A 12958-nucleotide genomic window follows, 5' to 3' on the forward strand; every position below is an offset into this window, starting at 1 on the left:
AAGCTACCACCAGGCTGCAAACTGAATAAAAATGAATAAATTCTCTACCAACCAGCTTCATCACCGCTTAAAATAAATAATATAATCCAAATAGACCTAAATGCACGTGTGGAGCTTTTAGCGGTTATTTGCAGATGCACATGATGAACAGTAGGCGGAGCCAAATATTCACAAGTATTCAGACAAGCCTGCACATGAAATTCTGTACTCCCACCGCTGATGGGAAAAGCAATGTTATGAAAGCAATTTTAGAGTGTGGGACTGGATCCCTAAAAAAAAGTCGCATAATTTTGTAAACATGCCATATGTGTGTCTATAACATAAAATATTAAATTTAATAACAAAAAGGTGCATTTAAAAATTGAATGAGAAATTGCGTTCTAAACACGCGCCTGTGAACCATTGTCTCTTTGGCGCCTCTAGCGGCTGAACGCAGGCAGTGCAGCGGGATCTCTTGACTAAAGGAGGTTTGTATGAATGGAAAACGCTGTCCACGGCTGAAACAGAGCAGAGGGAGCAGCACAGACAAAGCGGCGAGAAACTTTCACGCTGCTAATCGCCAGTTCTGTCCCACAAGCATGGATTTACAGAAGACAGCGGCGGTGCAGTACATTCAACACCCCTCTGAGGGGATGAAAGCGACATTGGAGTGAATTTAAAGTCCTGCTGCTGAATGGACGAGTTTGTTGATATTGTCTCCGCGCGTCGATGATGAAGCTTTACAATGCAACAGGTTAGAGTGAGTTTCGAAATAGATTATTAGAAACACCACAGAATCGAATGTGATCGCTGGATCTAATAAGTGCATTGGTCATGTTGTAGTTCGTTTTGTTAATCGCTGAGATGCAAAAGTAAGCAGCGTGCACGTTTACCGAGCCATTGAAATTACAATGCAACAGAAAACTGTGAGATCAAAGGAGATGCAGCCAAATCAGGCCTGTTTGAAATGTGCAGCCAGGCTCTGCATTTAATATGTGCATGCATTGCAAGTAAAATGTGGATCAGTGACATTAGGATTTGTTGAAATAAAAATGAAAAACGAATCTAGTTTAAAATGTGACAAGGTCTTAGACATGTAGTTTATGTTGGTTTCATTTTCGCACTGTTTATACCATTTTTAAACAAAAGTTAGACTCCAAAAAGTCAAGTGGTGTGACATTCTCATAAAAAAATTACTACTTTCATTGCATATTTAAAATGTGTGTGCTTGACAACTTAATCATTGTTTTGTAGAAGTTAAAATGTTTCTCAAGAGATATTTTACAATGAAATGAAAAGCAATTATGAAAGATTTTGGTAAACTACTTTTGTCAAGTTTTTTTTAATTATCATTTTATTTTTTTCCATACAATACCTGGGCAGTTTACCCATGTTAACGTTTTAAACTTTAAGCCAAACAAAATATGTCAGCATTATGTTTAATTCACAAATGAAATGTTTATTTATTTATTTATTATTATTATTATTTGAACTTAGCATCACATACAGTATATAGACCAATACACACACACAGGTTCTTCAGCGGTTCTTCAGGGTGGTTGAAGTTCTGTATACTGTAGCACCGCTGCCATACAAAGAACCCGTTCTTTAAAGATTCTCAAACTCTCTCTTAGTTAAGTCAGGGAAAGGATTAAAAACAATATTAAAGTAAAGTGTATTTCCTTAAGATAAAGTAGGTTCTCAACCTTTTTGCCCCATGACCCCCCTCCCCCAAAAGGAAATGTTCAGGGCCCCCACACGACTTTTTGACCTCAGAAAAGCCTAAAAGTGATTCAGAACAGCTTTTGCCATTGTAGTAAATTCCCATTCATATTAAACATATGAGAGATCCTTCTTATGGTTCTTCCTAGCACCATTTGACAAAGGTGCCTTATAACTTTTCAAAAAAGGGTGCCATATAGCACTTAAAGTGGTTCCCCTATGATTAAGAGCCAAGGAACCACTTTTAATGATATTTAGCAACATTTTGTATTTGTATTTATAATTTTAACAGTATTTGTGTTTTGTATATTTGTTTGTTTAAAGATATAAATACTATGGATGTAACTTTGGCAATATAATGCTTACTTAAATCTGTGGGATGTGTCCCAGCTGGGATCTATGCCCCTGGCAGTAAAAGCAGTGTTCATTCTCCAATCATCATGCCAGGAGTGGTATTTGACCGCTGGTGACCCCTCCGCCAGCTGTTATAGTGTGGATCTCTACCCAGGGGACACAGAGTAAAGCAGACAACATGGTTCCCAACAAGTGGATTATGCATCCAGTTCTTCACAAATCACCTCCCAGAAGCTGGCTTGGCATCCGGCTACGTCTCCGTAAGTTTGCTTTCTCTTCTGACTCGTATGAGATGTTAATTAATTTCATCCAAATAACAATAATGCAAAAAAGGTGAATGAACATGAATTTGTCCGACTTGAGGCAACTGTATTCATGTTTTGGAATATCATTGCTTTTTAAATTGAACAAATGATTGATGTTGATCCTTCAAATCCCTTAAAAAAATCCATAGTCATGGTTTAGCACTCATAGTTTATACCTGTAGAAATGTTAAACAAACATTTACTTAAATTTTTACATTGTTTACTGCAGTGCATCTTTCTGTGTGATCTATTTGTCCGGTGGAGTCATAGAAACGATCCCTCAGCTCATTATTTAAACTGGCAGTTTAGTTCATTATAATTAATTTTAGATCATTTGCATATTAGGGATTTTTTATTAGTTGAGAATCAGACCAGAAGTGGCCTGTTCTTAATTAAATTCATAAATTACAATATTTTTACATGCATTTTACATATCTGATGGAAAGGTGCATGGTTGCTGACTGGACTTCATTGGAATATTTAATATATTCTGTTCATAAATAAATCAAAGCATGCATAGTGAAAAGTCCAGTAAAGGTTTTTTTTAGACTTTAAAAATCAGCTAGGAATTTTATTAAAACAAGTTCAAATCCAATTCTTGGGTGCCTTGGTCATTCAGTACTACTTCTTTCACAGACTGACATGCACAGACATTTCCTGCTGTTGCCAAACATTTTCCTGCTCGATTATATTGACCTCTGCAATCACGATAAGATTAGCCCTCCAGCCTGAATGGTTATTTATAGAAACCCCAAACTATTGTGTGGTGTATACCAGAGGCTTCTTAGCTCAGCGGGGGCTGCAAGTTACCCTTAGTTTACCAGACCACTCAAGCCTCTCTGAATTACATGGGTTAATTCTCAGAGCATCTGGTGTTTAAGGCTTGTCTGAGAGGAGCTTCTGGCTCACTCATATTTGATTAGTCATTTTATCTTAACAGTTTTATATAGTGTGTATTTTCCCCCCTCATTTTGGATGCATGATGTCAGCTGACAGACCTTTAAAGCTCTTAGCTTGATATGCTTCCTGAAAACTGTCATTACATCACATGTTTTAAATTGGTTCCTCTTGCATCGGCTAACTCTTTGCCTTAAACACTGGCAGATCCTTCAGCTTTAAGACTAATCTTATTATCTGAAGTGTTAAGGGTCTTTATTTACCAGTTTGTGATTCTCTTACCTATATTTGGGTTGTCCATTGATAGTCAGGTTTTCTAAAATTAGCTAAATGCAAGAGGTTTTTCCTAATTTTGCTAATTTTGTTTTACTGTACACACTTAACAATAAAGCTTTCAGAGGTGGTTTTCATAGCGATGCCACAGAACCACTATTTTTGGTTCCCTAAAGAACCTTTAAGGGAAGAGCCATTTTTTTCTTAGTGTGAAGAACATTTTAATAATCTAAAGAACTTTTTTCCCACTGTATAGAATCTTTGATGCAGTGGCAAGGTTCCATGGATGTTAAAGATTCTTCATGGAACCATCAATGCCAAAGAACCTTTACTTTTAACAGTGGATGACATTATTAATGTATACGTCAGAACAGCTGAAATAAGTGATCCAATTTTATGGTGGTTGGACAGTAAAATTGATAAAACCATCTCATGGATGTACATTGATGTAGGGACCCAGGTATATCTAAAAACCAGAATACCAATCAATAATCAGAATATATAGGATTTGTTTTGTCTTGAGATTAGTATGGACCATCCAGAATGATAACAATTTAAGGGTTAAGTATATCAGATGATTTGGTCGTTCCGTCTAAATATGGGTTAAATATTTTTTTCACTACTTTGGCAACACGATTCAACAAATTATAATAACTGCATAACAATTGCCTGGCATTGTGTCTATGAGCTTTGCATGGTCAAAATGTAAAAATCTAGTTATTCATACTACAAAAGTTGTTGATAAGAAAGAAAAGGACATTTAACAACTTGCCTAACCTGACCCCATACGATTCATTCACAAGTGCTTAGTTTTTAGTCAAAAGACGCATTGCATTCCATTAGTTTTATCAAAAGTAAACAAGAAATTGAATATTTTTGGTAACTCGCAATGATGTAATTGATTATGGCCTTTGCTTGAGAGACTATTTTGTAAGTCTGACTCCAAAACCCAAATGCAACCCACTACATGCACATAAAAACACACCGCAGGGTTATCACTATCAGCTTTTCAAGTCCTGAGATGATGTAATGCTCATGAACAGGCTCTCGCAGCTGTCAGCCGTTCCCTCCACCATTCAACAGCCTTCCTAGCCTTACAGCTTTCCCATCATCCCTCACTCAGTCACGCTTTCAGTTTGCTTTTATCACACACACACACAAAAAAGGCTGAAGACAGTGCTATTAGCATACTGTTCTTCCTGAAGGTCCTGACCTTGGTTTAAGTGGTTGTACTGCTATTAGACTCACTGAATGAATGAGATTAGCAGTAATTTAGCCATGAATTTACAGTTGAAGTTGTTCGGTTTCTTTGACTGATGGAGCGCCGCTGTTGGAGCCTAGGGGACAAATTTCAGGACGCGGCTGTGAGGAGGAATGAAAATGTTCACTCTTGTATATTGCAGATGCTGCTGAAGATTTTGGCTTAAGAAATAAAGTATGTTCACTTCAAGTCATAATAAGGAATATTCTTAGACTCATATTTTAGATGAAAGCAAATGGTCACTTATTTGGCCACGAAGTGTGATGTTGGCACGACCCAAATCCACCTCAGTTACTTTTATTAAATGGCTGAAACTGCAATATGATCAAATGTGACAATTTTCAAGAATTTTTTAAATTAATAATCATAAAAGACCATTATTTGACCAAGCAATATAGCTAATTTTAATAACAGTATGCTTCCGCAATTAAGAGAAAATTCTCAAAATTTTGGCAAATGTTCTGTCAAGTTTCTTTCAAAGTTATGAACAAACATTCTTCTATTAACATTAATAGAATGTTTCCTTTTAAGGCTGCCTATATCAGCAGCTATCAATAGTATATATTCGTCATTCACAAGGAGAAACAAAGATAAACGAGATAAACGAAGATACATGAAACTTAAACAAAGCAGCGCTTGCTTGCCACTTTGAATATCAGTAACGGGCACTGACTTGTTCATTAAACTGAACATCCAATCAGAGCTTGCTGAAAAAACATCTCGAAACAGAAACCATCTTAAACCAGCCTAAGCTGGTCTTAGTTGGTATCCCAGCCTGGATAGACTTTTGGTTGGTTTTAGAGTGGCTTAGCACATTTTTCAGCTAAACACCAGCTTGGCTAGACCTAAACTGGCTAAGACTAGCAAACCAGTTTGGTCACACTCCAGCAGGGCTATTATAGCTGTCAAGCAACATAACAACTTGGTGCATTAATGTATATTGTAAAAAATAATTTTTATTCATGTTTTCATCTCCTAATTACAAATAGTAAAGAATTTAGAATCTAAACTGTGTTTTTATATTCAATTTCTATTTACTCTTTAGCTCTAAAGTAACTTCTGTAGCTCTTGTGCTGTGTTCCAAATCGCATACTTCCCTACAGTATACAGGTCCTTCTCAAAAAATTTGCATATTGTGATAAAGTTCATTATTTTCCATAATGTAATGATAAAAATTAAACTTTCATATATTTTAGATTCATTGCACACCAACTGAAATATTTCAGGTCTTTTATTGTTTTAATACTGATGATTTTGGCATACAGCTCATGAAAACCCAAAATTCCTATCTCAAAAAATTAGCTTATCATGAAAAGGTTCTCTAAACGAGCTATTAACCTAATCATCTGAATCAACTAATTAACTCTAAACACCTGCAAAAGATTCCTGAGGCTTTTAAAAACTCCCAGCCTGGTTCATTACTCAAAACCGCAATCATGGGTAAGACTGCTGACCAGAAGGCCATCATTGACACCCTCAAGCGAGAGGGTAAGACACGGAAAGAAATTTCTGAACGAATAGGCTGTTCCCAGAGTGCTGTATCAAGGCACCTCATTGGGAAGTCTGTGGGAAGGAAAAAGTGTGGCAAAAAATGCTGCACAACGAGAAGAGGTGACCGGACCCTGAGGAAGATTGTGGAGAAGGACCGATTCCAGACCTTGGGGGACCTGCAGAAGCAGTGGACTGAGTCTGGAGTAGAAACATCCAGAGCCACCGTGCACAGGCGTGTGCAGGAAATGGGCTACAGGTGCCGCATTCCCCAGGTCAAGACACTTTGGGCTACAGAGAAGCAGCACTGGACTGTTGCTCAGTGGTCCAAAGTATTTTTTTCGGATGAAAGCAAATTTTGCATGTCATTCGGAAATCAAGGTGCCAGAGTCTGGAGGAAGACTGGGGAGAAGGAAATGCCAAAATGCCTGAAGTCCAGTGTCAAGTACCCACAGTCAGTGATGGTCTGGGGTGCCATGTCAGCTGCTGGTGTTGGTCCACTGTGTTTTATCAAGGGCAGGGTCAATGCAGCTATCTATCAGGAGATTTTGGAGCACTTCATGCTTCCATCTGCTGAAAAGCTTTATGGAGATGAAGATTTCGTTTTTCAGCACGACCTGGCACCTGCTCACAGTGCCAAAACCACTGGTAAATGGTTTACTGACCATGGTATTACTGTGCTCAATTGGCCTGCCAACTCTCCTGACCTGAACCCCATAGAGAATCTGTGGGATATTGTGAAGAGAAAGTTGAGGGACGCAAGACCCAACACTCTGGATGAGTTTAAGGCCGCTATCGAAGCATCCTGGGCCTCCATAACACCTCAGCAGTGCCACAGGCTGATTGCCTCCATGCCACGCCGCATTGAAGCAGTCATTTCTGCAAAAGGATTCCCGACCAAGTATTGAGTGCATAACTGAACATAATTATTTGAAGGTTGCCTTTTTTTATATTAAAAACACTTTTCTTTTATTGGTCGGATGAAATATGCTAATTTTTTGAGATAGGCATTTTGGGTTTTCATGAGCTGTATGCCAAAATCATCAGTATTAAAACAATAAAAGACCTGAAATATTTCAGTTGGTGTGCAATGAATCTAAAATATATGAAAGTTTAATTTTTATCATTACATTATGGAAAATAATGAACTTTATCACAATATGCACATTTTTTGAGAAGGACCTGTATTAGGCGAAAAACATTATTTGTGGTGAGTAGTACTGATCTGAAATCGTATTATTCGCAAAACAGTAGGCGAAAAGTCACCCAATTACTTGCTTACTCCCACCTGGATTCTGACGTGAGCATTCGCTGGACACTTTACAATCCCATGAGGCCACGGGGAAGGATTTAAGAAGGGCAGTAAATGACACAACTGACGCTGGTAGGTCATGTGACAGTAACAACATGACGGATGTAGTCCATACGAATTTCATTCACACTACCCATATTCATACTATATAGAATGTACTCTTTTTTTTTTTTTTTTTTTTTTTTTACGGTCGTGAAGTAAGTTCAAATTCAAATGTAGTACCTACTCAGACAGTATGCAATTTCAGACGCACCAATAGTTTCTTTACCTTCCTAATAGACTAGCAGTGATCATGCTGTGCTCATTAGAGAAATAAACTCTTGTTTCACCCCTCTAACTTGTGGGATTACGGTAGATTAAAAGGGCCCTTCAGCCTGAGTTTATGTCATCACTTTGTCTCACGTCGACTGCTTCTGAAGAGCCTCACTCACCCAGTTTAGGTCGATTTAGGCAGATCTCAGCCTTGTGTTAATGACCACGTCTCTGCCAAGGATGAGCTCTGTAATATTTACTTCTGTACAGAGCAAGACTGTCTAGCTTTTCATTATGCCCTAAATATCCCTTACAGTAACTATTTGGGGATTTGAGTGAAAGGCATATCAGTTATTTTCAAAGCCATCCACCTAGTGAGAGGTAAAAAAATTTTATTAGTAACCGCATGTTACAGATGATGGTCAATAGCCAGGTTTTTATTCATGTGTTATGTGATATTATATTATTAAGCCACAGTGGCTTCTCCAACATTTATTTTCATTTCAGTTTTGTGCCAATTTTGTTTTCTGAATTTGACATAATATATAAACATACATTGTGAAAAACGCTATATAAACTAAACTGTGTAAAAAAAAAGATTTTCAGATTTTTTTTTTATTCTTTTTTTTCTTTTGCATTAAACATTATGGATGAAAGCATTATCTGTACACACTTTGAAACTATGGCGTAATGTGAAGTCGAACTATAATTCAAAATAATCTTTTATGAATGATTAAATATTATGCACTGCATTTGAAAGTTTAGTGTCATTTATAATGTTACCAAAGATGCTGTTTAATTAGCTTTCTGTTCAGCAAAGAACACCAAAGCAGTATTAAAATTAAAATATATAAAAATAGAAAACAAATATTTTAAATTGTAATAATTTTTCACAATGCCACTATTTTTTTATTTTATTTTGTTTTAGCCAAAAAAATTAGACGTGGTGAGCATAAGATAATATTAGTCTTAGCAAACCCCGTTGTTCGACACACAAGTTTTTTAAAAAAAAATCTTAAACAGAGAAATCTCGCAAGAATATAATGTTGCTAAGCGCTTGTTAAGTCTCACTGTTTTTTTTAAGTCTGTTGCTAGGTGGTTGTTTACTTGCCTAAGTCCAAAAAAAACCCACTTTCAAGTCTGTGTGATATTCCAGCGTGTTGGATTACTCCTTCGTTGTAAGGCTATCAGATTTTGTTTTCACCTCTTGTTTACTAAACTTACCGATCGATTTATAAAGGGAACAGCACACCTCCTTAACAGGACACATGATTTGAGGTCTCATTCATGTCCATGGCACATACAGATTACTATGACACTTACTATGTAGGGTAAGGGGATTGCTCAGTGAGGTCACTGAATAATCTTCAGTTAATGTCTTCAGTTTGTTGTTGGGTTATAAGTTTTGAAATATTACAATAGTATTTCTAGCGTTTAAGGGTTAAGTATATCAGATGATTTGGTCGTTCCGTCTAAATATGGGTTAAATATATTTTCCACTACTTTGGCAACCATGAGTCAAACTGCTCTGTACCCGTCAACACCACTGAGGCTTGGGAAAACTCAGTTCTTCACTTCATCCTGTTGCACACACTCATTCTGCCTCTGTCAACTCCGTTTAGTGCACTTTTTAATCCTAATGCAGAATATTCAAGCCTGCTATATGTGTTTAAAAAAGACACAGAAGTTGCAGGGGAAAAATCTTAGATTCATTGTCTGAAATCTTCTTCTATGTTGAGAATGTTGCCTGTTCATTTAAAAAAGCTGCAAGTTCAAAGCCAGGTTCTGGATTACCACCATATGTCTGCAGAGCCAGACTCCAAGAGTAAGTCTGCCCCAGCCATACCCTCTAATTTCTTATCCCAAAATTGGACATCTGAATGGCTGTGCAACATCGTGCCTTCCCTCCAATTCTTGCATGGTACGTTCTCACAATAATTCTTCTCTGCAGGATAACTAAAGCAACCTTACTGCAGCAAGACATTGGGGAAATGCCATGTTTGAAATTGTCATTTTGACAAGCATCCACCTCTGTAGAGCAGATATCTTATCAGGAGCCACTGCTGGCCAGTGTTCATCCAAGGAATGAGCTGACATTGTTGTAGTCACATGGCATTCGTGACTCCTAAATCTCTCCGAAAAAGGAGGACTAGGGCTCTAATCAATGCAAAAATGTCTGGCTTTTATTGTTTGTGCAAATCATAGACAAAGTTCACTGTCTGCGTAGGAGGGGTTTGCAAGGGATCTTTGTTTCTCAAAGACTGGAAGGTATTGGCCTAGTATGTCAATCCCAGCATGCACTTCAGCCCAGTATGAATACAACATTTGTCTGGTAGTGTGGGTCGAACACCCTCTGATGACCAGACCTCTTTGCCCAAACTGCTTGCACAGACTTTGACACCAATGTGCCTGTTCCTTGCAGACTTGGAAAAGACTGATTGTTTGGTGAAGACACCGAAGAACTTCTGAGATGAAGTTGAAGAAGAAGCGGTCAACTTCTCAAAGAAGACGAGACACTTTTGTCAAGACGTCAAACATCTTTGGAAGACTTTATTTTGGTTCTTGCCAAGGTGTAGAGGACGAGGACTTTTAGGTGTTCCTGTCTTGCCTACAGCAAGATCCCTTTGTGAGATACACAATTCAAGAAGCGAGGAACACGTCATACATTCTTAATTGAGATTTACTGTCAAGAGTGGCATAGGGTTGCTGGGAAATGGGTGCCAGGATTTGCTCTGTTTTGGAACGTAGGTCCAGTCTTGGCATGCCTAGTTGCGCACATTTATGTGGTGGAATTCATGAAGCGGGATCAAAGCGAGGTTTAATTGTCAGGGAAGATGAGGTAACTGCAGGTGCCTGCTTTATGGGGAATTGTTTGAGATTGAGTATATCCCATTTAGGGTACACCAGAGGTGAACATAAAGATGCCACTTTAGATGTTTTGTGTTTGATTATTGTGCAAGTGGGTATTGCTTCCTTTTAAAGTAGCCTTTAGAAGATCAGTTTATTTTTACAGTTAGTGTTTACAGCCTTACCTTCACAATGTTCCTTTACTGGAAGAAACGGGGTGCTTATGAGCTCGAGACACTCCCATCGTCTCTGACAGAACTAGGGGCAGAACGCTACTCTTGGTCGTCCCCTCTGGATGTCATCTATGATGTTTATGGTAAGGCTGGATCCACTTACCCAAAATACTCTCACACTTCAGTCACTAACCAGTGAGTTGTCGTCTTGTGTACACTCCAATCTCAGAAAGTACTTGCTTAAAGTTCCTACAACTTTGAGAAATTGTTTGGAACCGAAAGTCCTAATGTATTTTTCTTTGTATTGTATTATCATTCAGGATTTCAGTTTCAACATTCTCTAAACTGTTACATTAAGCAACATTTTTTGTGCTATTTTTTGTTTCTGTACCATATGAGTTATTGATTAGACTGAATATACAGCTAAACCGAATATTTGGGTGCATGTTGATGTAGCTTTTGTTAACTAATGCGTGGCTCAGTGTGACTGGAAAGCCTTAACATAATCGATCCAGTTGAGCTCAACCCGAATTAATTTTTGGACTGATTGGAAGGGGTGGTGTAGACCTGAAATAATCTACCGTAATTTCCGGACTATAAGTCACACTTTTTTTCATAGTTTGGCTAGTCCTGCGACTTATAGTCAGGTGTGACTTATTTATCAAAATTAATATGACCTGAACCAAGAGAAATTAACGGAGAGAAATTAACCGAGAGAAAACATTACCGTCTACAGCCGCGAGAGGGCGCTCTATGCTGCTCAGTGCTCCTGTAGTCTACACTGAGCAGCATAGAGCACCCTCTCGCGGCTGTAGACGATAATGTTTTCTCTTGGTTCTAAATAAATGCGACTTATAGTCCAGTGCGACTTATATATGTTTTTTCCCTCATCATGACGTATTTTTGGACTGATGCGACTTATACTCAGGTGCGACTTATAGTCTGAAAAATACGGTAATCACTAGGAAAATATGTAAATATTTGAATCCGACTATTTTCTGAATCGATTAAAAAAAAAAAATGTCCAGGGCCGTGATTTTGCATGTTTTACAGCTTATGATCATATGTATGCTTACTTAAATCTCATGTCTTACGAATTGGTGAGTGCATAGGCTGAATATTTACTAAACATTTGCAAAAATGTTCTTCTGTCAGCTCCCTTTTTAGATGTGAATATGTAAATCAAATTGCATTGTTTAGGGTTCATGTAAAAAGAACTTTTAGAAACCGAATCGGATTTGATTCATTCTAGTTGATGAAAATTAGTACTCGTAAACATATAACAACAGGTATCCATGTGTGTGTGTGTTTTAATTAATTACATTTATTATATATATGTTTCTGTTGATATTGTATATCCAGAGGTGGAAAGTAACGAATTACATTTACTCGCGTTACTGTAATTGAGTAGCTTTTTTGTGTACTAATACTTTTTAAAGTAATTTTTTTAATCTGTAATTTTACTTTTACTTAAGTATATTTTGTTTGAAGTATTGTACTTCGCTACATTTTAAAACACATTAATTACTGAGTAAAAAAAAAAAAATAAATAAATAAATAAATCGCTCCCTGGAAACTACGGCAGTAAATAATGGGCAGGAGGACAAACTGCCGCTAAATCACAAGAAAGATGCAGACGGACAAAACAGGCGTTAGTGGTGCAGACACCGCTGAAAACAAACCCCGTCATATTCTGAAGTTGAACTCGAAGGAAATGAAGTGAACCCCTGGCCATATGTATGCTCTATTATGCAGTGTAAGCTGTACTTGCCTAGGAAGACCAAACTAGCAGCTTATAAAATCTCGACAAGACATCAACCCTTTGCAAGAATGTAGAGGTAAGCTAAATAATTGCATCGTTGCATTGGTGGTTAAAATGAAGCTTTGACATTTTAGCAAGAGGTTTTGCACAAATTAGCCAAAAAGACCGTGGTGAGGAGTGTGCTATTTTTGTTTTAATGATGTGCGCGCGCATTTATAGTGCGTTCTTTCACTGTGATTCAGTCTCCTAAATTGCATTTAGAATGATCACAAAATTGAAGATATAGGGGCAGAAAATTCACATATTTATATAATTTCATATATTAAATCAAAA

General features: G+C 37.5%; 1 protein-coding gene across 4 annotated transcripts in view; it reads left to right on the forward strand.

Annotated features, from left to right (window-relative positions):
* Positions 1–483: 483 nt before the first annotated feature.
* LOC132129683 (pleckstrin homology domain-containing family G member 5-like) overlaps positions 484–12958 on the forward strand; it is a 74477-nt gene continuing 62002 nt past the window's right edge. Inside the window, exons 1-2 of one of the 4 annotated variants that reach the window (XM_059541337.1) lie at positions 484–733; positions 2092–2315. In XM_059541337.1, coding sequence (XP_059397320.1) covers positions 2234–2315 — 82 coding nt within the window. In that variant the 5' untranslated portion in view covers positions 484–733; positions 2092–2233. Of the gene's footprint in view, positions 734–2091; positions 2316–10867; positions 11007–12958 lie in introns of those variants that run through there. The other 3 variants (XM_059541339.1, XM_059541338.1, XM_059541336.1) reach the window with 3 other exon arrangements.

The sequence above is a fragment of the Carassius carassius genome, chromosome 46 (genome assembly GCF_963082965.1).
Source record: "Carassius carassius chromosome 46, fCarCar2.1, whole genome shotgun sequence".
Classification (NCBI taxonomy): domain Eukaryota; kingdom Metazoa; phylum Chordata; class Actinopteri; order Cypriniformes; family Cyprinidae; genus Carassius; species Carassius carassius.